The sequence below is a fragment of the Sus scrofa genome, chromosome 14 (genome assembly GCF_000003025.6).
Source record: "Sus scrofa isolate TJ Tabasco breed Duroc chromosome 14, Sscrofa11.1, whole genome shotgun sequence".
Lineage (NCBI taxonomy): Eukaryota > Metazoa > Chordata > Mammalia > Artiodactyla > Suidae > Sus > Sus scrofa.
Window position 1 is genome coordinate 54,030,558 of NC_010456.5, and position 24,813 is coordinate 54,055,370.

The 24,813-nt window shown below is 36.9% G+C and overlaps 1 protein-coding gene across 1 annotated transcript in view; it reads right to left on the reverse strand.

The window, feature by feature from the left end:
* RYR2 (ryanodine receptor 2) overlaps positions 1-24,813 on the reverse strand; it is a 754,552-nt gene that overhangs the window by 378,418 nt on the left and 351,321 nt on the right. The window contains 3 exon segments of the mRNA XM_021072683.1: positions 4,428-4,592; positions 14,254-14,410; positions 19,953-20,027. Of these exon segments, the coding sequence (XP_020928342.1) occupies positions 4,428-4,592; positions 14,254-14,410; positions 19,953-20,027 (397 nt within the window).

Consider the following 24,813-nt stretch of genomic DNA (forward strand, 5'->3'; position numbering starts at 1 on the left):
CCTCTCTTATCCTCCGCAGCCTTCCCCATCTTCATGACTTTTAACAGCGAAGGTCAGTTATATACTCTATGCAAAAAGAACCATTTGTGTCTAAATTCCTTCATTTTATACCAACCGCAAGATGTTTTTAGAACATTTAACCAGGTATAATGAGCTCAAGTTAGTAATGAGAACTAAAATCATAAACTATCTGCAAAGTGATGTAAAGAGGAACTCCCTATGCCACAATATCAGAGAGACAGAGACACATCTGTATTCAAAGTCAATTGTATATGCCTTCATTGACCAAAAGGGGAAAAAAAAAAGTCTATGAAGGAATGTATTACTCATTTTAAGATTCTAAAAAAGAAAAACAAATAAAATTGAAAGGGGAATTAATGAAGATAAAAAGAGAATTTAATGAACTAGAAATCACATAAAATACTAAAAAAGGATGAATAAACCCAAAATGTTTTTTTTTGAGAAGATAAAGTAGATAAATCTCTTACCAACCAGGCTAATGATAAAATCAAAAAAAAGGGGAAAAAACAGAGACTATGATGTAAGATACAAAAAACATTACAATTATAAAATGATAATAGGACAATGTTGTACTGAACTTAATGGCCCCATTTGTTTTTTTTTTTTTTTAATTTTAGAAACATAACTGAGTACCCCAGAGGACATGGATGGCTTCCTAGTAAATTAAGAATCATCAAAAGGAATCTTCCATCTAGGTAGAAAATTTGATATCAATTTATTTAAAAGAGATTGGAAAGGAGATGTAAGATCCAGTATTTAAGAGATCATAGTACTAGACAGATTCATAAGTGAGTTCTAATCAACTTTCTAAGAATAGATATACTTTAAAAAAAAATTATTGGAGTAAGTTACAATGGTGTGTTAGTTGTAGGAATACAGCAAGGTGAATCAGTTATACATATACATATATACAAAAGAATAGATACTCTTAATGGTAGATCAGCCAGAGAACTACAACTGCTACCAATTTTTATACAGCCTGTGAGCTATGAATGGTCTACATTTTTAATGATTGATAAAAGATCGAAAAAGAGAATATTTCATGAATTCTGAAAATTGTATGAAATTCAAATTTCAAAATGCATCGAGAAAATACATATATTCTATATATAAAATGAATATATGACAAGTCTAGATAAATTCTTAATAAAATATAATCTGACTATAGTAAGATTTCAAAAGAACAATAAACTATGGCCAAACCGAGTTTGGTCTATGAATTTAAGAATTCTTCAATCTCATGATGTCTATTAACTTATTTCTCAACAAATTAAAGAACACTAGAATGTGATTTTTATCTCCCTTTAATTGAAAGAAATACTAATATTTTTAAAAAACAGATAAAATAGAAATAATATTTAAATATTATTTAAATATACAAACTACTTCAATGGTCCACAGAATGCAAGAAGGCATCAACTTCTGTGAAAGAGGAATGAAAATTCACAAGACATACTAGAATGAACTATCAGAATAGATGAAAAGACAGCAAGCTGAGGTAGAAAGTGAAAAAATACAAGAAAACTAAAATTTCAAAGGCACTGAAAGAGTTTAAGGAACAGGAAGGCATAAAGAAAAGAAAATTAGTGATTTGAAAGACACATTTGCCAGGCAGATTGTAAAGCTGAGTTCAGAACAACAGGAATGCTGAAAGGGATGAGGACTGACTTGGAAAAGAGTAAGAAACTAAAAATGAAAGAAAAAGAAGCCAAAAATGATTGCATAATTCTCCTCTCAGCTTTAAAAGACCTAAGTGTACTGATTAAAAATCTTTGCTGACTGATGCATTTCATAATCCAGAGTTTTCAGATTTTTTTTAAAAGGTAATACAGTGTAGACACTGAATACATGTAACACCCTGTCTGGTTTGTGTATCACTGCACAATCAATAAATATCCATTTCTGCAGCAAAATGTGGATATTCACACCAAGTAAGAAACAAAATGCCATGAAAAGTGATTCAGATTTTTTTTTTTTTTTTTTTTTTGCTTTTTAGGATGGCACCTGCAACATATGGAAATTCCCAGGCTAGAGGTCAAATCTGAGCTACATCTGCTGGCCTACACCACAGCCACAGCAATGCCAGATTTGAGTCGTGTCTGCGACCTACACCACAGCTCATGGCAACGCCGGATCCTTAACCCACTGAGCGAGGCCAGGGATTGAATCCGCAACTTCATGGTTCCTAGTTGGATTCGTTTCTGCTGCGCCACAATGGGTACTCCTAATTCAGATATTTTTTAACTAACCAAGATTTTATTAATATGAAACAACAACAGGAGTTCCTGTCATGGCTCAGTGGTAACAAACTCGACCAGTTCCATGAGGACATGGGTTTGATCCCTAGCCTTGCTCATTGGGTCAAGGATCTGGCTTTGCTGTGAGTTGTGGTGCAGGTCGCAGACATGGCTCAGATCCCGAGGTGCTGTGGCTGTGGTGTAGGCTGGCAGCTGCAGCTCTGATTCAACCTCTAGCCTGGGAACTTCCATATGCCATAAGTGAGGCCCTAAAAAGACAAAAAAAAAAAAAAAAATCCGTATGAAACAAAAGAAAGTCAGATTCAAATATGTAAAGATTTGGCAAATATGCCACCAACATGCTTTTCTCAAAAAATAAAGTGATCTGAAGACACTAGTCAACTAGGAAGTGTAAGAAAATTAGATTTAGATTGGGAAATCCTCATCTATACCACAGTGAAGTATCTCAATAAAGATTCAATAAAGTATATGGTTCCAGAATAATAACATTGACAGTACAGACTGAATTAATTTCTCTCTTCTCTGGCCTATAAAGTCGTTTTGCATGTAACTTTACTAATGCAAACAAGACTGGTTAGCTTCTCAACACCCCTGTCAAACTCTTCTATAAAACACTCTTTCAGCCTATGATATATAAGTTCTATTTTGACTTTTATCCATGGTTAAGGAATAAGAAAATGGAGTAATAATTATGGCAAGGGGGTGAGGAGTAAATTGAACAAGAGGAGGAAGCAATGAAAATGTTGAAAGTGAGTGATGGATACTGAGGGTCCATTACACTACTTTGTTTTCTTGATATATTTGAATTTTCCATAATAAAAAGTTAAAAACAGCCAGCTCAGTCACAGGAAAAAATGAATGCTTTACAAATACTGAATACAAACAAATATTGAAATTTATGAACCTAGATCAAAGACCCCAAGACAAACAACCATCTCATTGTAAAGATTATACGGTTCTGGAGTTCCTGCTGTAGCTCAGCAGGTTAAGAACCCAAGTAGTATTCTTGAGGATGCCAGTCTGATCCCTGGCTTTGCTGGGTTAAGGATCCAACGATGCTGCAAGCTACTGCATAGGTTGTAGCTGCCTCTTGGATTCTGTTTTGCTGTGGCTGTGGTATAGGCCTGTGGTTGTAGCTCTGATTTGCCCCCTAGCTTGGGAATTTTCATATGCCACAGGTGTAGACATTAAAAAAAAATTATAGGAGTCTGCAGGACAGCTGTCCCAGACTCTCCATCCAAAGCTCTGAGGATGGCAGTGCAGGGAGGCAGGTTAGCCCAGTGCAATCAAAGCAGAATCTAAGGAAGCTCACAAATCAGAGAGAGAGAGAGAGAGAGAGACAGAGAGACAGAGAGACAGAGAGAAAGAGAGAGACAGAGAGAGACAGAGAGAGAGAGAGGTGTAGCCTAGTAAAAAAAAAAAACAGCATAGAGAGTATATATAAAATTTAATGTTATACAGAATTATTATGAGAACACAAAGGCAGGTTAACAGAATGGGCTCAGATAGGAAGACTTTCTAAGGTCATCTTTAAACCTAAGCTCTGGAGAATGGATAAGAGGGGAAAAATGTTTTAAAGGGCATTCTGAACAGAGGGAACAGTATGTGCAAAGGCACAGATGTGTAAGAGCCATGTTTCTTTAAGGGACTAAAAGGAATGTCCTGTGAGTGGCTGGTGAGCTGGGGAAACAGAAGAGCACGTCTAGAGATGGAGGAAGAAGAGGAGGACGGGCCAGAGATGGCAGGGAGGCAGGTGGGGAAGGGCGTCACATGCTATGGAAAGGTGTCGTCTTGTCTTACAAGCCATGGGGTGTCTGTGAAGGACTGAGAGGTGAATATCTGAGTATGCCTGCATTTTAGAAGCAATCCCAGGATCAGGGCGGAGGATGGAGTGAATTAGGTAGACTAAGCTAGAATCCAGAAAAGGGAGCACACTTCTTCAATTAATATTTAAATCAGTGATGTAACATCCAGCACTGTTCACTCAGCAAAACCCAGAGCATTTATTAGGGTGGAATCGGACGTCAGCATGTTTATGTGTTTACAGGTGGCTGGATGTGTTGGCTACCACTTTTTTTTTGTCTTATATTTGTGTTTTTTCAGGCATAAAGAATGACTGGCATACACAGTGTTTTCATGCCCTCTTACCTTGCGTTGTATGGACCCCATTCTCACAGACTTCACATCCACAGACTGGTATGTAAGCCACAGGCCTGTGCCGATATGCTGTATGAAGCAGACTGAGTCTCCATATTTTATTTCAGAGGTTCCCATGCCATCAACTTCCTTTCTCACCCCTACGTCCAACTTTTCCTGAGAAAGGAAAACAAAATTAAGCAAAGGTTTTTAAAATATTAGTTTATATTGCAAGCAAGTTGCCTTGTTGTCAATATGTTCCTTGAAAAATGCAGCCTTCTGACATCCTTTAAAATAATAATAGTCCAGTATTCTATTCTAGCCATTCAACCTTACTGAAAACCAAAGGAGGAGATTGCAAAGGTAAACAACATACTCCTGAATTATTCATACTGGTAAAAAATTATTTTGGCCATAACAAAATTTTATACTGTTTCATGATAAACTCCAAACCAGAGATCTTAAAGTCAGCAATTTAGGCTTCATATTTTTCTAGGTTATTATTTTTAATATTGACGACTAAGAGCATAGGTGTAGGGGACAGAAAATCCAACTTCAGGTCCAATCTTTGCCTGTTAATACCTCTGTGATCTTAGGACTAGTTATTTAAAAATTATAATCCAAAATTATATGGATTATATGCATATGCACCCCTATGTTCACTGCAGCACTATTCACAACAGCCAAGACATGGAAACAACCTAAATGTCTATCAACGGAGGACTGGATAAAGACGATGTGGTATAATATACAATGGAATACTACTCAGCCATACAAATGAATGAAATAATGCCATTTGCAGCAACATGAATGGACCTAGAAATTATCATAATAGGGTGAAGTAAGTCAGAAAGAGAAAGACGAACACCATATGATATTACTTACATGTGGAATCTGAAATATGACAAATGAACCTATCCACAAAACACAAACAGAGTTATAAACAAGGAGAATAGATTTTTGGTTGCCAAGGGATAGGGGTTTGTGGGAGGGATGGAGTGGGAGGTTGGAGTTAGCAGATTTAAGCCATTATACATGGAAGGAATAAAACAACCAAGCAATAATATAGCCCAGAGAACTACATTCGGTGTCCATACAAATCATAATGGGAAAAAAAAACAAAAACAAAAACCTTTGAATTCTCCCTTTTCTCATGGATAAATAAAGGTAACAAAAGAATCTATCCCATAGTATCAGAGAAAATGAGACAATGAATGCAAAGTTTTCAACTCAGTATGTGGGACAAAATAAACACTTTAATAAATAGTAGTGATTTTGACCATGACAATGGTGTTGATAATGGCAATGATGATTTCCTTCTTAGTGGAGATATGTGGGATAATGACAATATCTTTTGAACTAACAGAATCTACAATTCAGTTTCAACTACTGCTGTTTCTAACTTGGACCACAGAGGTATACACTCCTAAAGGGGTGCTGTGCTAAGCTTCCTGTGCTATGAAAAAGCAATTGATCCTCTTATGCCAATTAAATGTTTCCTTTAAATGTCTATTTATTTTAATGCTTCCTCTGTCAACATGCTTCCTTTCAATTCTCCCTCCCATGCTTAATTCTGATCTTCAAGAACTTATTATGCCTCGAAGTTCTGTTCAGTTATTAAAACAACAGCAAAAAAATTGAATGTTCTTTTAATTGTAATACCTCCTCTTGTGGTTTCTTTTTTTTTTTTTTTTTTTCCGTCTTTTTGTCTTTTCTAGGGCCACTCCTGTGGCACAAGGAGGTTCACAGGCTAGGGGTCTAATTGGAGCTGTAGCTGCTGGCCTGAGCCAGATCCACAGCAACGCCAGATCTGAGCCACATCTGCAACCTACACCACAGCTCATAGCAACTCCAGATTCTTAACCCACTGAGCAAGGCCAGGGATCGAACCCGCAACCTCACAGCTCCTAGTTGGATTCACTGATCACTGAACTCCCTCTTGTGGTTTCTTAGTCTTCTGCTTGGTCTAACTTTCATTGTTAAATTTACTTTAAGTTTCTCTATGTCTTTGGCTATTTGACTTGTTTGAAATTAGTAACAGTTATACAAATGCTTTTGAAAGCTAGGTTGTAGTAAATTTTATGTCTGTTACATAAAAAGAATAATTCTAGTAAAACAAAATTTTGGTAGATTTCTCATGTCATTTCCTCACTGTACTAGTAATTAGTAACTTCAAAATAATTATAGACCCTTCATCAACAATTGAAAATCATAATTTAAATGAATCCCAATTCTTTTTTTTTTTTTCTTTTCAGGGCCACGCCTGTGGCACATGAAAGTTCCCAGTCAACTTGGAGCTGCAGCTGACAGCCTATTCCACAGCCGCAGTAATGCCACGTTCAAGCCACATCTGCGACTGACACCTCATCTTGTGGCAATGCCAGATCCTTAACCTACTGAGGGAGGAATACTAATAAGATTCTTAACCCTCTGAACCACAGCGAGAACTCCTTGAGTTGCAGTTCTTAAGGCAAAAAGGTCAAGATAATATAAAAAAGAGAATACAATTATAAGTTGATTTAAACATTATGCAAATAACTTGAAACTATTCTAAGAATCTGCAGTAAAACAGATAATAATCTTTTCTAATTTAATTCTATCAAACAAGATAAAGTGCTAATCTACTTACACCAACACTATAGATAGCAAAATTAAATTCTAGGAAAAAAATACAACAATGAAATTATCCCCTAAGAGTACAACAATGAGCCTCTAACAGTCTAACTTTTTGTTTTTCTTTTATTCCAGGAAATTAGTTTGTAGTCTATTTATAGGCTTGTGGATTATGTTTTAAGAATCCACAGTTACTAACTGCAAAGTTATGCCGGGTTTGCTTTTTACTGAAGCCATTCACCTCACTCTCCGGATGAGAATTTTTAACAGCAAAACTTCATGGTGACCATGTTTTCATAATGACTCTGATCCCCAAGTCAGGTACGAACTGCTACAGTGACGTTAGAGAAAGAAAAGAAATGTGGTTATTTGCTGCTTAAAAGAACAAAGGCCAGTCATGTTCTTTCCTTCTTTTTGTTCCTATCACTTTCTGGAGCTCAGGCTTAGGAGAAATTCAGGTGGCAATAAACTAGATGCTCTGACTAGATGGTAAAAGCATCTAACAGAAAATTAGCCTGTGTTACTAGAAATACAGTGTCCAGATTAGGGAGGGAATAACCTTACTAAAACCCCGTGTTAGCTCGCCACTACCTAGGCGCCCTTAATTTCAGCATCCCATTTTAGATTTACTTTTCTGCTGAGTTATTCTTGTTGTGAGAAATGATAGAACAGTTCTGTTGAACTAATTTTCCCATAGATAACGATCATAAAATTTGGGCGGAAAAGATCATTTTTCAGGGTCTATTTGAAGGCATTTGAGATGGACCAAAAGCAGAGAGAAAATGGACAGTAGACTTCTCTCCAAAGATAAACAGCACTCAAGTGATTTGTAAAAAGCTGCCTTTGCCTTAGGGCCTTCCCTGTGCAATCTCCTGGAGCTCAGACAGAAAAAAAGCAGCTGCCTTATTGATACCTGAGGTATCACTTTTGGGCCCACAAGCAGACAGTACATTAGATGAGCTAAAAATCCAGGATGAGAGAAGTAGCTACAAAATCTGTTTATAAAATCTGCCCAAAAGCTTCCTGACCACAATCCTGTGCACCCTCAGAGGAGGCCCAGTTAATGGCAGCAGCTAGAAACTGAAAGAACTGAACACAAATAGTAAAACCAATGGCCCACTGCAAAAGAGAGAAAGAAACTGGAGTTTCTGTTCAGCCAGGTTAACTACCTGCCAAAACCAAAGTCACTCTTGTGAAAAAAGCCTACTCTCAATGCTAGTATTCAAATAATTTCACTCAAGAATGCTTGGAAAAATCTAATTTTCAAATGAGTATCAAAATGGTTCCAGAAACTAAAAAGATCAGCCTGAAAAACATTAACTGATATTTTGGCACTGGGTATACTAAAGTGGCTCCTTACAAAGTCAAAATTATTCTGAAAAACTGTCCTCATTAAGTGATATACAGCATTGGATAGACCACACTCGACTTTTTAAGAAAATTAAATTAGTTCTGTACGATGATATTTTGTTTTTGTTTTGTTTTGTTTTGTTTTCTATTCTAGGGCCAAACCTGCAGCATATGGAAGTTTGCAGGCTGGGGGTTAAATCGGAACTGCAGCCGCCAGCCTATGCTCTACGGCCACAGCAACATGGGAACCAAGCTGCATCTGTGACCTACACCTTAGTGCAAGGCAACACCAGATCCTTAACCCACTGAGTGAGGCCAGGGATTAAGCCCAAATCTTCATGGCAGATACTAGTTGGGTTCTTAACGCGTTGAGCCACAAGGGGGAACTCCATAATGTTTTTATTATAAGGAGCAGGTAGTTCAGAGAGCTTCTTCTAGCTTTAATTGAAATCTTCCTAAAATGGATCCAAATTATTCTGTCAAGTGGCTGATAGGAAGAAAACAAAAACATTTATCCTTAGAAGACAGAGCATTTTTGTAATAGCCATTTCCCTTTAAGACAAGTAACAATTCAAGTGAGGAGAGTAAAAAGGTCAAAAGAATTTTTTTTTTATTTGCTTCTTTATGGTGCTGCATTTTGGCACAAGATAGCTGGTCACTATGAAATACAAGTCTAAAAATGCTACAGGGTCAGAAAAACTACAGGGACTGCCAGGCCAAGCCAAGCTCAGCCCTGTCAGGACAGAACTGCAGAAAAATACGCAGCTTGCTTTATCCCTGATGTTCAGAAACCTCAGGAGGAGCCAACACTGGAGGGGGGGCATTGTGTGGAGAGAAGGGCTTTAAAATGTTTCTTGTACTGGGAGGGTCCTTGAGGAGCTTCCCTGGGACAGTAAAACAAGGTCTCAGAACTTCAGGAAAAGCCCTCTGTTTTCCTGTACTATAATGCCCTCCCATGGAGTGTGGGCTGAGCCAATGAATTCAACGGGATGTCACTTCCTTGGTCAGGTTACGTTACATTGCAAAGATGCAAAGATCTGGTAGATGTAATGAAAGTTCAATCGACTTTGAGCAAATAAAAAGGGAGAAAAGTTCTCCTGGGTGAGTCAGACTTAATCAGGTGAGGCCTTTAAAGAGGGTGTAGGCTTCCCCTGAGCTCAGGGATCACAAACAGTATGTGCCATGGGTTCCATCTGCTTAAGACCTTCCTGTTTGTTGTTTCTTTTGTGTATGCGTGCTTGTGTGTGTGCGTTTCCTTCCGTTGGTAGAAGGTTTAATTTTAATATTATTATTATTATAGTTGATTTACAATGTTCTGTCAATTTCTACTATACAGCAAAATGACCCAATCATTCATAAATACACACATACACACAGTCTTTTTCTTATACAGTTGTTTCTGAGTCATGGATGGTACATGATTTTAACTGTTCCCTTGCCACATTTTGCATACTGTACATGACTAGTCATATATAGTATATGACTATACATTATATACAATAAAAAAGTAATTTTGGAAAGAAATAATAGTGAGTGTCTCCACCTCATGGAAAACACCTGATTGCCTAATCTGACAGTGATTTTAAAATGAAGATTCTGTGATTTTAAACATAAGATGAAATGTTTCCCTGGATGTCATTTCCATCTTTCCTACTCTTAACCATGCTATTATATGTATAATTACCCTCGTGGTAATTGACAGTGGGTTATTAACAGCTTGTGTATTAGAGTGGTTCCATAAAGAGGGAGCTCTGGGCGGGAGACCAGCTTTAGAGAATGGAACAATTATGAAAAGGTGGTGTTGGAATCTGAGGTCTCTCTGCTTTCAGTTGAGCTCTGACATACACCACTGCCCGAAGCCAGGTCCTCTGAACAGAGACCACAGAGTGATCTGGTCAGTAAAAATTCTTCAAGTGCATACTATACTCTAAACTGACAGGACATCAGCAGAGCTATTTGCAGGGAAATGTATCAAAACCTATTGCTTTGGGCAAGAACTGTTATCAAGAGATTTTGTAAATATTCATAGCTTATTAGTTAGTATTCCCATTTCTAGATGTCCTCAAAAGAAAGAAATTAAAAATCTGCTCAAGTATGTCAATATAAAGGTTAATTTCTTTAACTGATTGTTTTGTTTGTGTGTCACAAAGGAAATAATGGTTATTACAACAGGCAAAATAATCCAGAGATTTATATTTTTAAAAGTTAAATAAAAAACTTCCCCTTGCTTTCATACACTCATATATCCTCCTGATCTTTCTGTAGTAGTCAATGTAAAAAGATTCTTTCACATCTAACATATAATAATATACAAATGCACACACACACAAGGATCCTCTTTTTAAGTAAAAAAAAAAAAAGAAAAAAAAAGATTTTAAAATTGCAGTAATTGCATTACAGTTTGCTTTTTTTCCCCACTCAACAATATTACTATGGATAGCTTTCCAGATCAATATATTCTGGTAGCTAATACCAGTTAGCTATCAACTTATTTGTGAAACACTGGAATCTTTACCAGTTTTTTGCCATCACCAAGAATGATAAAGGCAATGTACACAGCTTTATTTTGTTTCTGTAAGATAACCTCTCTCATTAAAAATACATTTCTACAGAAGATTGCTAGATCAGTGGCTGCATGTATCCAAGAAATTTCTGAAATATGCTAATACACTTTCCTCTTCTGTATCTGCATTTCCATTGGCATAACCCAGTCGCTGTTTTGCCAGATGCATACATTTACCTGCTGGAGAATTAGGATTGTTAGAGAAAGAACAAAAAGACCCCACTGGTATTCAGCTCTCTACAGCAAAAGCAGGAGTTCTGGCAACCATGGGGATGTGACTGTTACAGAAATAATGAAAAGAGAGAGTAGGACTCAGTGTTCAGACTTCTCCAGCAATAGCAGGATTTGAGGGGGACCACAGCTGCCCAAGATCTGGAGGCCTACCCAGGAAGGGTAGGGGGTGGGTGGGGGCAGGGTGGTGGTGTTGGGATAGTGCTTCAGCTACCCAAGGTCCTGTGAGGTCAAGGGTGTCCCTCCAGGCTCCTGGGACAGCCCTGTGGGCCTGGGGGTGAATGAGTGACTAGCCAGTTGAGGGCTCAGGCCTGGTTATTGAAACCCACCCTAGCCAGTGGCTTGGAGCAGAGATAACCTCAGTCACTGGCCCATCCATGCTTCCAGCCTAGTGACATGGACACATGACTCATTCCATGTGCCCTTAGTTTTTCCATCTGTACAATGCGGATCTTGATTCTCAATGAGATCAGTTACAGCGACTATGCAGCTCAATTGGCGGACTTACAAGGATCACAGAACTGCAGCATTTTTTGTTTTTAAAAGGCTAAGGAGTTAGGGGAGAAAGGGTCCCTCCTTCCGGGTGCCCCTTAATAAGCTCCAGGAGGGCATGCATTGCAGCATGTTAGCAGTATCCTGCCCAGGTCCAGTCGGCCCTCAGACACTCCTGAGTGAATAAATGTCTGACTGCCTTCTTTCACCAACTTCCCTCGCATCCATTACCTCATTTTAGTACATTTTATTATATTTTAGTGTTTGGCTTTTTCCTGTTAAGTATCTTATTAAATGCTTGATTTTGCAGTTTTAAGAAAAGGTTCTTGGGCTTCTCACTGTTTCATAGGAGGCAATTGGAACACTTTTCACTTATTCTCTTTCACCTCCAATTTTTGTTAGATATATTTTACTTCTTTAATTGCCATATCTTGAAAAGACTTCCAGTGTCTTTCAGGGTGATATTCAGATTTTTCTACTACTTTGGGACTTTACTTTGGTAGATTATATTTTGCTTGGATGTCATGCATTTCTTTTCATTTTTGTGATTTTTCTGCCATTAAGCTGTATGTCATCTTATGCCATCTATTTTTTTGCTTGAAAGGGGCTTCTACCATGAGATAACTGATGCACCTTTGCTTGGCTGAATTTTTTTTCTTTATGGACTGAGATGCCATCCATGGACAAACTAATAAACCCCCACCTCCCTGCTTAAGGTCTTGAGGAAGAAGCTCATTGGTGTCAAGTCTGTTCACAATGTGATAAATGTGCTTTCCAACTAGAGACAAGGAGCAACTAAACTGTAACCCCTGAGGGCCCCCAAAGAACTGAAACCACACACAAGCCCCTGTGTCCTTGTGTTTTTGAAGTAAAGGGCATTTCCTTTAGCCTCCCAGGCCTCCCCTCAGTCTCAAAAGGCTGACCCAAGAGTTAAGGGTTAGGAAATACTGATACAGCCAAAAACTAGTTAAAACTGTCTCCATATGTTATGCCCTGCCTTGGTCTACTAACTTATTCTAACTGGCTTTTCACCAAGGATTTCTTTCTTGCTTACCTGCTTTCTTTGACTAATGATTATTTTCTAGGTAGAGTCATATTGCGTGCCTAGTGTTTTTCCTTTGAAATCCTCCCTAACATCCCCTTCCTTTGGTGAGCAATCTTTATTCCAGAGAGAAGGTCAAGGTATGATAACCCCTAAGATCCCCAGAAACGATCACCAGACCACCTGACTGTGGCCTTGATGATTTTTGAAATGATCTATGAAGGGAGTTGAATGCAGGCACCATAATCCTTATCAACAGCCCTGCGTTTTTTGTTTTTCCCAAGCTAAATCTATAAAACCCCTTGCTATCAGCTCTCAAGAGAGGACATAGTTTTGAGGGTATTAGCCTGCTGTGGCCTCCTTTGCCTGGCAAGGCAATAAAGCTATTCTTTCTGCTTCATCCAAAACTCTTGTCTCTCAGACTTAACTGGTGCCAGGTTTCAACTACAGAATCCCCTCTAGAGCCCCTCCATGGGTCCCCACAACAAATGTTGGTGCCGAGCCTAGGTCACATTATCCACTGGAGTTGACCAGGTTGGTGTCTCTACTTTCACCACAGAGGCTGGACCTACCCGGCTGTCTTTCTTGAACATCTCGGGAGAATTCATCAACACTGAAGATCCTCTACCACTCTGTGTTCCCAAAGCAACAGAACTGAGTGTGGCGTTAGGGAGGGAAAAATCAGGCTGCTGTCTTTTGAGACTTACTTCTGATCTCACTCAAATTTACCTTCTTCTTTAACAAGGGCATAAAGTTTTGCATCTCTGAGACAAAAGCTAACCAGTAATTCAATACCATTCCTATCGTGCTGCCTAAGTTTCACAATCTCCCTTAAATGAAGGACAGAAATAGACACCTATCACACAAATCCATCAAGAGATGCTTGGCATTTGTTATTGGAATGAGTGATTTTTCAACTATTCCTGAGACACTTTCCTATTGAGGACATCTGCTGTTTTGCTCAGGCGTGGCTAGCAATCCACTGCACTGTGGGGCTGGTGAGTGGGGAACCTCTCAGGAGATACCGAGTGGGGTGGGCCAAGCTGTGAGGCATGAGTCTTCCAATTCATCTGTGATGTACATTTATTTTTTTTCTGTTCTACTCATCATCTAGTTCAGGGGGATTCTCTTGAAGGCTTTTCAGGATTCTCTTAGAAGTTCTGTTCTTATAAACAATTCAGTAGATGTAAGAATAAATGTCTGTATATAAAAGAGCTGTCTAAGTGTGCCTGTAAGGAAGAGGTTCTTGTGTGCCCACAATGCCATTAAATAGCAATAGCACAGAGTCTGTGCTAACTGCACTGTCAAAAGCTAAGAAAACCAAAAGGGGCTGGATGAACCAAAGAACTATAAAACAGGTGAAGGACCTGGGCAGGTTTTAGAGGTTTAGGAAATGGGTTTTACTGAAGAAGAATGGAAGGAAGAAAAACTGGGAATTTAGAAATACATGCAAAACATACATCCTTTCTTTTTGCATTTGTAACATCAAAAGAACTGTGGTGGAGTTATATTTAATAGGAAATCCAAAATTCTCTATCCCGTCTTACCTTGGAAGATCGGAAGGTAAATGCTGTTGATTTTACATCAGCTTTTTCTTTGTCCATGAGTAGAAGGCTTTTGTCTTCCATGAGACTCAGGTATTTTCCTGTTGTGACATGGCGTAGTCGGAAAGGCTGGCCCCATCTTATGTGGCTTCCACTCCACCTAAGAAAAAAGTTCAGATTTGATCCAATGGCAAACGCAATGACGGGAGGAAAAGCAATTAAAATGTGCGTGTCCAACAATACACAAAGGTGTTTTGCATACCCTATCTTTTTTAATATTACCCCAATCCTTACGATTTTGATGGTATTAATTTCATTTCGCAAATAACAAAATGGTTGTTCAGAACAATTAGGTAATATTCCATGTCATGCTGCTAACAGTAAGGAGAAGTGGAATTTAACTCAAGGTCTTCTGACATTAAATGTAATACCATCCACACCAAACACTGCTCCATGCAAAGATGACTATAAAAACTTGAGTTCCAAGTTTACCTCTAATCAATAGTCAGAGAAAAAGACAGTATGAGTTTAAAGGATACTTTAAAATTTACTAGTGTTTTGTTGGATTTGCAGACTTGAAAAATAGTTAACATCAGAGTTAATGCCTAACTATGATTAAATGGAACTTATATATATTTATATCTGAAGTGTATATTTATCTGAAAAAAAGAAATCTCTTCCTATGCTTTAAATTTCACTAATGTGGAACAATGATAACACTAAAAATCAATCCATCAAAAAGAAAAAGACAAACCAAGAAAATAAATTCCAATAGGTTAAAAGGAAAAAAAAAAAAAAAGAAGGAAAAATTAAATGCAACACAGAAAATATAAACTAAGTTTGCAGAAAAAAGATAAAAAACAAAGTTGTGATCATTAAAATCTACTTTTGAAAAGAATGACTTTCATATAGGGTAGAAAAGAAAAGTTAAGATACAGACCATTCTTCCTTTGCACAGTATTAGGTTAACTGAGTATTAGGTTAGGTTCACATCAGAACCTTGCTATTACTGCAGGCAAGAGTGGAAACAAGGTTCTGATAATGGGGACTTCCTATTATCATGCTAGGGTGCAAAAGAAGGACAGCCTCTTATCAATGATAAGAAACATGCTAAAAATCAAATATTAAAAAAAGAGTGATAGTAAAGCTGATATTAGACAAATTAGAATTCAAGGCAAAAAGTATAAAGGAGATACTGTCAGGTATTTTACAATGAGAAAGATATACTCTAAAAAGAATGCACTTGGTCAGGAAGCTAACGTGTCAGTGGCAAACAAAAAATGAAACAAAAGAAACACAAGGATAATTTGTTAAAAGGCAATCACAGGGGAAGCTTTTACCACAGATAATGAATCAAAGAAATAACAAGTGAAGATATAGAGGATTTCAGATTGATTTTCTTCAAAATTTTGTTTTAAAATAGAATCATTAAAATGTTTTATATTCTACAGGTTGAGAACATTTTTTAAAATTCACCAGTCTTAGTAAACCATAAGTCAATTTTAGGCTATTTTCCTAACCTGGAATTTTGACCTGAGCCATTAGCATGCAAAATTAGCAATACAATGATATTGTAATAAGTTCGGAGTTCCCCTTGTGGCTCAGCAGAAACGAATCTGACTAGTATCCATCAGGATGTGGGTTTGATCCCTGGCCTCGCTCAAGAGGTTAAGGATCCGGCATTGTGGTGAGCTACAGTGTAGGTCATAGATATGGTTTGGAACTGTTGTGCATAGGCCAGCAGCTGCAGCTCCAATTGAACCCCTAGCCTGGGAACTTCCATATGCCCTAGGTGTGGCCCTAAAAAGACAAAAAAAAAAAAAAATGATATTGTAATAAGTTCATTTTTACATGGATTTGTCTATAAAGATAATTACAAGCCCCTCTACTAAATTCATAACCATGTACCAAGAAACCCTGATAATTACACAATATTGTCTTAAAAATGAAATTAAAACTTATCAACAAGAGCATGTTAAAGCATTTCTAGTCTGGTAATAGAAAATTTTTTATTCCCCTCAGAAAGTTAGGTATATTCTTTGCAGACACTATGAAAAATATAACTATTTTGAATAATATGGAAATAATGGAAAAATAATCATTTCCATTATTTCAAGAAACATTTGAATATTTTACCAAATAATGACTCATCTAATCATCAGAGAAAACAACTTCATTTCCAAAATAGTCCAAAATTTTGACAAAGAACATACTTTTTATCAGAATTTCTATATGGTATTCTGAATACCATGGTCATAGCTATTGAATAAGGCTCATATACACAAGCACTCCTCTCAAGCCACTTAAGGCAATTTGTTAGAAATGGAATGAATTTAGCCAATGTTTAACAAAACACTGTGAAGTCTAAAGCACATTTTCTTTAGCTTTTAGGCACTCAAATTAGTTCATTCTCATATGTCCACAGCCCAAAGGAAAAGAGGACAAGCCCAGGAAAATCAAGGGTCAAGAAAAGAATATTTCAGTAAAAACAGTAATAATAGTAGTTACATAAAGTAATTTCCGACGTAAACAAAGTAGAAAACTGTGCTCTGTGTCTTATATAGATTTACTTGAAATTATCTCAAAGGAAAAAGGAATATTTGTCACTCTTCATGATGTGCTGATTTTAAAATTTTTTAACACATAAGAAAGTGGAATTTCAAGTACACATAATCCATATTTTCAACTTCAGTGATCATTCCCATTACAGAAACTAGCATGCTACTTACAATGTCCTTACAACTTTGCACTGGGGTACAACACAGGAAAGTGTTTCCTGTTACATTTAACTCCAAAAATTGAAACTTACTTTATTAAAATGGTCATGACACTGAAAAATTTTTGGACATTAATTTGTATAGTATGCAATGTAAAATATATCATTACTGGACTACATAGGTTTTAACAAAATATATATATATATATATATATATAGTTTGGGTCCTCTTTGGAGGAAAAAAAAAAAAAAACAGAGTATCCTAAAGCTTTTAATACAAACAGTGACCTCTGGAAGTAAAGTTCTACTGTAAACATAAGCAGGATCTTTGACTATCACTTTCTAAGTACAAAGAAAAATAAGTAATTATGTGGACATTGAATATAATAAGATATGCAAACTCAATTCAATCTAATTTGTGCATTTACAATGAAGCCAAAGTAGCTCGAAGACGCAGCAAAATTAAAAAAAAAAAAAAAAAAAAAACCTCAAAAAAACTTGTGTTTGTGTGTTTGTTACATATGAACCTCCTGCTTTCCTACTGTAGATGTACATCAAGGGTTACAGAGTGGAATCAAAACACCTCTCTTTAATTTTTTAAATGGTTGAAAAATTCCCTGCTCCACTGCCTTGCTGTCATCTGATTCTGAGAAGCAATGAACACAGCTACAAACTGGTGGCAGTAGAGTAGCCACTTTCATCATCATTATTTGAAGAAGGTCCAGGCCCTTTCCATGTATCAAACAGTCAATGTCAAAGTTAAAACCAACTCCATGGAGTTCCCACTGTGATGCAACAGGATGGACAGCTTCTCTGTAGCACCAGTATGCAGGTTCAATCCCCAGCCTGGTGCAGTGGGTTAAGGGAACCTGTGCTGCCTCAGCTGTAGCATAGGTCTCAACTGTGGCTCGGATCTGATCCCTGGCCTGGGAACTCCATATGCTGCAGGGCAGCAAAAAAGACAAAAACAACAACAACAACAACAACAAAAACAAAACAAAACAAAACAAAAAAAAAAAGGAAGAAAAAAACCGTCCCTTTCTCTTTTAAAACTTCAAATATTAGATAACAACAGAGAACCAGAATCAAGACCATGGGACAGAAACGTGCTGAACAATCACATCTATGGAATAACACTTCATCAATAACACTGTTAACAATAAAAATTAAGCCTTGTTAGGTTTTCAAAACCCTCATCTTTTTTTTTTTTTTTTTTTGAGCTGTAAATTTAGAGCTACAAAGTTAGGGGCTAGTTTGCTTTAAAAAAAAAAAAGAAATCCATTTCTTTAAGCACACAACTATGAGAGAATGAGAGAATCACTTTCTCTATTTCATTTCTCTAATTAAGCTGCCATTTTCATAATACCAAGGTAAATTATGGAAATACATGTATATATTCAAAACTCTTCTCCCTAAATTCTCTGAATAATTTATGAAGCACATAAAAGCTACAAGTTTTCTTCCTTTTGCTTTATAAGTCATCTCTACTTCTTCCATCACATTATGAGATGCACTTCCCATTAAATTTTACATGTAAGTTCAATACTTATCAAAAGTTTTAATATTTCACTGGATTTATGTATTTCTATAAAAGAAATTTGATATTCTCAATTAATAATTTTATGGGGTTATACAGAAGCACTTTATAAAGTTATCAACCTACAATTTTAGGAAACATAAAAAATAAATTTAATTTACATGCATATTTTTGTTGCATAGGAACACAAAAGAGTGAACAGAAAAGTTTTTCAATCACAAAAATATAGGATTGGGGTAAAATTCTGTCTTGGGAGAGTAAGAGAAATATGATTGCAATGAGAAAAACAAATAACATAATGTCTTGACTGGTAAAGAGACCAAGTTCAAATATATTTTTAAAAATCAAAGATGGCTATTAAATCATAGCAGTAATTAGAGTCAATGGGCTACTTTTAAAAGAGTGGTAAAAACATTTTATTTTAAAATGTCACTATTTTTACTATAAGTTACAGTCTATGTTTTTATTTAAACTGATAATGAAAAATTTTCTATGTCAAAGATAACAATATTCAGAGAAATACTAAATTTTTTGAAATTATTGTATAGAATATATAAGCAAGAAAACCTGAAGACCACTGAACTATTTTAATTACCACTAGATAAGCATTAAGCTCAAAATAACCTGACAAAGATAGCTATTCTATAAAAAGATAGTTCCATATACCCATCCATGAAGTCTATTATGCCAAATGAAAAAATTTTTAAAGTGTAATATAAGAGGGAACAAATACATTGAAAACTTACTGCTTTTGAGGCAAACAATTAAATCTTTCAACCATTTTTTAAAATTTTGACTGATATTTAAATTCTATTTAAAACAGTGCAAAATGACACCTTTATCATCCCGATTGCACTTATGTAAAGGACCTAAAAGTCAATCTCTGGGATAGTTTTTTGAAGTCACCAGAAAAAAAGTTATTGTGTCTATAATGAATACACAGTGACTTTGTCTGCAATCCACATTTCTCACTCAGCTCTCAAGCTCTTTGTAAGTAAAGAGAGTGACTGCCAGTTATGACTCTCACATCTTCAGGTTCAAGTTTCCCCCATTTCATACACATGTCTTTAAGAAGGCTAAACCCAGACTCTGGCTGACCTGAAATGTGTTGACAGGCTTGCAAACAACCTGTTCTTTCTCCAAACCTTACATCATATTCTGCCCTGGAAGCTCTTCCCGCCAGGAGATGCACTGACTCGCCTGAGATTATGCTACAAAAACAAACGAGGCTAAGAGAGCATATAATGATTACTTGACAACCTGCTGAATGTAGGCTAAGAATAGATAAATCATACAAGTGGAAGATAAAAGAGGAACGACTCTCCACTTTCTCAGTGTCTCCTTTGCTTGTTGGTTATTAGCGTGACCATTTTACATAGAAGCACAGGAGCACAAGACGTGCTCCATCTCCAGAGAGAGCATCAGGATGTCTTTATAAGTTCTACTTACGCAACTCGCAGGGTCTCCAGCCTCCACAGGGAGCGGGCATGAACAGATACAGCACCACCTTCATAATGCACTGTCCTATTTAAAAAAAAAAAAAAAAAAAAAAAAGCCCAAATTTAACGTGGCATTCTTTTCTTTTTCCTCCTTTTTCAGTCTCACCCTCAGTATATGGAAGTTCCCGGGTCAGGGATCAAATCAGAGCTGGAGCTGTGACTAATGCAGTATGGACTCTATATTTTTAAGCCAGTTAAAAGAGAAAAGCAAATGGGAATCCTCTGAATAAACAATACAAGCTATGCTTTTTGACAGAAGAGAATATACATGGCAACAACAGTAGCAGTGACCTGAATAAATGATTTAAACATATTCTTTCAAAAAAACAAAAACAAAAAAACACATTCTTTCATCTTTTATTCCCTCTAATCCCATTCATTTCTTCTTCCTCACCCTGTGCCACCTTCAATGAATACTTTCACTTTACCCATTTAACCATTTAACCTAAGTCCATAAAAGTATTTCACTATGAATTTAGGTGCAGTTTAAAATAGTACATTTCAACACATGCATATAATGATCTTCAACTTTAAATTCTCCTAGATATTTAAAATGTTTTAAAGAAATTAAGAGCACATTGGAGTTCCCATTGTGGCGCAGCAGAAACGAATCCAATTAGGAACCATGAGGTTGCGGGTTCAATCCCTGGCCTTGCTCAGTGGGTTAAGGATCCGGCATTGCCGTGAGCTGTGGTGTAGGTCACAGACCTGGCTCAGATCTGGCGTTGCTGTGGCCGTGGTGTAGGTTAGCAGCTGTAGCTCTGATTAGACCCCTAGCCAGGGAACCTCCATGTAGCACGGGCATGGTCCTGAAAAGACAAAAAAAAAAAAAAAAAAAAAAGAAAAAGAAAGAAAGATATTAAGAGCACATGAGCACATTAGAGAGTTCCCGCTGTGGCTCAGTGGTAACGAAACTGACTAGTACACATGAGGTTGCGGGTTCAATCTCTGGCCCCGCTCAGTGGGTTAAAGATCCAGCATTGCCGTGAGCTACAGTGTAGGTCACAGATGTGGCTCAGATCTGGCATTGCTGTGGCTGCGGTACAAGCCAGCAGCTGCAGCTCTGATTCAACCCCTAGCCTGGGAACTTCCATATGCCACAGGTGAGACCCTACAAAAAAAAAAAAAAAAAAAACACACACACATACACATTAATTTTCATGTTTTCATATAACAATCTGCTAAATGATGAGACAGGAAAATATGAATATCAACAAAACTATAAATACCAGCAAAAAAGTCATTCACACGCACAAAGAGAAATTTCTCCAGATGTACATCACATATACCCAAATCCCAGAGCTCTCATAATAATGAGTTACTATGTCAGACGTGATGCTAAGTAATGTATATACATTATCCATATTGATTTCTGTACAACTTCTTGTGACTGTTTTAAGGAAACCAAAGCCTGTGCCTGTACTCGGTTTCTTTCCCGAGTACCCACCATCTCCTCTCCATCAGATCTCTTCATCATTCAAACACACATAACCCTGTCCGGTCTCAGACATGTGGAACCATATTTTCCTCCCACTTTTCTGCCTCATTACCACCTCCTCTCAGTCCTTCCAAGAGGTAATAATGACAACTTGTCCAGCTTTTATATTAAAATTGATGAGAAGGTTCAGGATCACCCATAATTGATCCATTAGGACCCTGAAGCTGTGAATAAAATCATGTGGATATTTTTTTTAAAATCCTGATGCCTTGCCTTCACCAATGACTAATTAAACCAAATTTGGAGTCAAGAATTTTAAAAGCTCCCCAGCTGGTTGTAAGGGGGAGCCAAGTTTGGGAAGCTGTGGTCTGTATTAATTTCTAAACAGCAGCACTACCAACACTTTGGTGCAGGTAATTTTGTGCGGTGGAAAACTGTCCTATGCATTGCAGGATATTTAGTGCAACCCTGGCCTCTACCACCTAAATACTAATATCAGCCATCCCCCTGCCCCCACCCAAGCTGCAATGATCAAAAATATTTTCAGACATTACCAAGTGATTTCTGGGGGCAAAAATCACCCTCGAGGTCAAAACACTGATAAACATAAGTGGTTCTCAATCTTTAGTGAGTTAAAATATAGATTGCTGTATTTTAACCTCCCAGAGTTTCCAATTTAGTAGATTTGGGGTGAGGCCAATAATTTGTATTTTTAACAAACTCCCAGATGATGGGCCACAGCTGGTCCACATTCTGAGAACCATTATTTTATTAGGGTAGTGATTCTTATAGTCGGTTGTATATTAGAATTACCTGGAAAGCTCTAAGAACCAGATAACTCTCAGATCATTAAATCAGAATTCTGCATATACACTTGAAAAATAATGGGTGACAAAATATAGATGTAATGTTTGTGTGTGTCTGTACACTGCATATGAATATATATGTATATATACACACATATACAACAATAGATATACATAATGTGTATTATTAAATCAATCAGATCTTTAATAAAGATCTTGTACTTGGCCAAAAAAAAGTTTATCCTATTTTTCTAATTATATCTATTTACTCATATATTTTCAAATCACAATCAACAAATTTGGAAATAAATACTAAAATGATGAAAAAAAGAACAACTTGGGAAATTAAGAAGCTCTCCTAAATAATTCATAGTTTCAAGAGGAAACAGAAATTATGCCCTATTTAGAATATAATAAAGAGAAGAACACTTCATTACAAATCTTTGATGCACAGGTAAACTTTAAGAAATTGAAGTCTGCAATGCCTTAATAATTAAAGAAATTATGAAAACAAAGAAATCCAAGAATTATCTGAAGATACTAAGTAAAGAACACTATACACTTTCTGTTCACTAAAGACCATTGACCTAATGAACCAAAATGTCACAGCTTATGAGAAAAAAATGTGTTAAGAAATAAGACATTGATATTATCTGCAATGAAATTTTTAAAGAGTTTCCCACCTCATAAATCAGAAATCGAAGTCATTGTAATTTCAATGAACGGGAATTTTTAAAATACGCACAACTATTAACCAAGAGTATGTGCCCAGGCTTCATGCTGTCAATTACGGTCTACATAGTACATTTTTCCTCCATACAATATGCTTCATTAAGGAACTCATATTTCAGGCTGATCACATAAAACTGCCTGAAGAGGCCCCTCAAGGATCTCTTTTAAAAAGTACAAATTTTTCCTAGTATGTCATCAGTGCCACTTGTCATAAGTGTTACAATAAAAGTAGTGTGCTATTTTTGTATTTTCAGCTATAGAATACAATTTAAGTTTTATCTCAGTTGTCAAACCACTTATTTCTCAGTAAAAAAGCAGGCACTTGGACAGCCAGAACAGCTCATCTTCAGAATCTGAGGCCCGGGGGGGGGGGGGACAACAACTAGCATTTGCATACTAATAAAAGCACAAGTCCTTATGAGCTCTTCACAGCCTGACAGTTTGGCATTTGTTGGCAGGTATTCACAAGAACATTGTACAGGATACACAATTCCAATTAGTGGGCTTAAGCACAGAATCATAAAACACATTATTCATGAAAAGATTCTAAGCTGTGAAGAGAACCTTCCACCCTGGAGGGACACTCTTTCCTTGTGAGGGCTTCCAGGTGACACCTTCACTGGATGGCATCACTGTTGTGAGCTTAGTTTTTGCAAGACAACCGAGCAGTAGACAAGTCACTCTCACATACGACTGTCACTAACTTTCTGAAGATGTCACTTCCTTACATGAACCCAAGCAGTGACTTAACTTCTCTGTGACTCATTTCTTCATATGTAGAATGAAGGTAATTTTCACTGGGTTGCTGTGAGGAAGCAAAGGATGATGTAACCCATGAGGAGCACTTGGAAGGGTCTTTGCACAGCCAATGTTAGCTCTGAGGGTGTGAAGGATGGTGATAATGATGGTGAATGTTCAATCTTTCCATACAGGGAGTAAAGAACTCAATACTGTTTGTTGAATTAAACTGACAATAGTGTAAGAAACTTCTTTATATTCAAAGGTCCAATAAATCCTAAACTATAAAATTGCTCAGGACCACATAAGTAGAAAATGAAGCCATAACTTAGACCACCTCCCGAGAGCCTCTTCCTATGGTACAAAGACCTGGTTCTAGCATTCTTTTCAGCCATGATCTACATGCTCCTTTTGTTTCTAGTAGTTCTAGATTATCTATAACAGAGCGGTTACTTTATACAACTTTGCAGTCTTAAAATTCACATATACAAATCAATATGACTTTCTTTTGGCATCTGCTACAATATACTTTGAGAATAAAAGGACACTGTAGAAAATTCAAGCTCTAAAAAAAAATTCATACATCATAAAAATTAAAAAGATGCTTCTTTTCCTAACCATGTTCTCCCTCCTGCAAAAATCTCCTTTTTTTCTTTTCGCCACAGAAGACCTGAGTCACAACAGTGACAATGCTCCATTTTTAACCCTCTAGGCCCCTGAGGAACTCCCCAAAACCTACTTCTGAGGTCACCCACTTTGTCACCCCACTTTTGCCCTCAACAAAGGACTTCTATGTATCTCCATGACTGTTGAGGCTGACAGCACATCCAAGAATTCCACTGCTAACCATGAAAAGTGTCTGGCAAACCTTTCTATTAAGGGCTGAATGGTAAGTACTTCAGACATTATGGGCCTTACAGTTTCTGTCATATTTCTCAATGCTGAAAGTAGCCATAGACAATATGGTAAAAAAAAAAAAAAAAAAAAAAAAAGAAAAAAGTGCATATCTGTGTTCCAATAAAACTTTATTTAGAAAAACAAGCCATGAGTTGGATATAACCCTCAGATCATAGTTTGCCAAATTCAGTCTAAAAGAT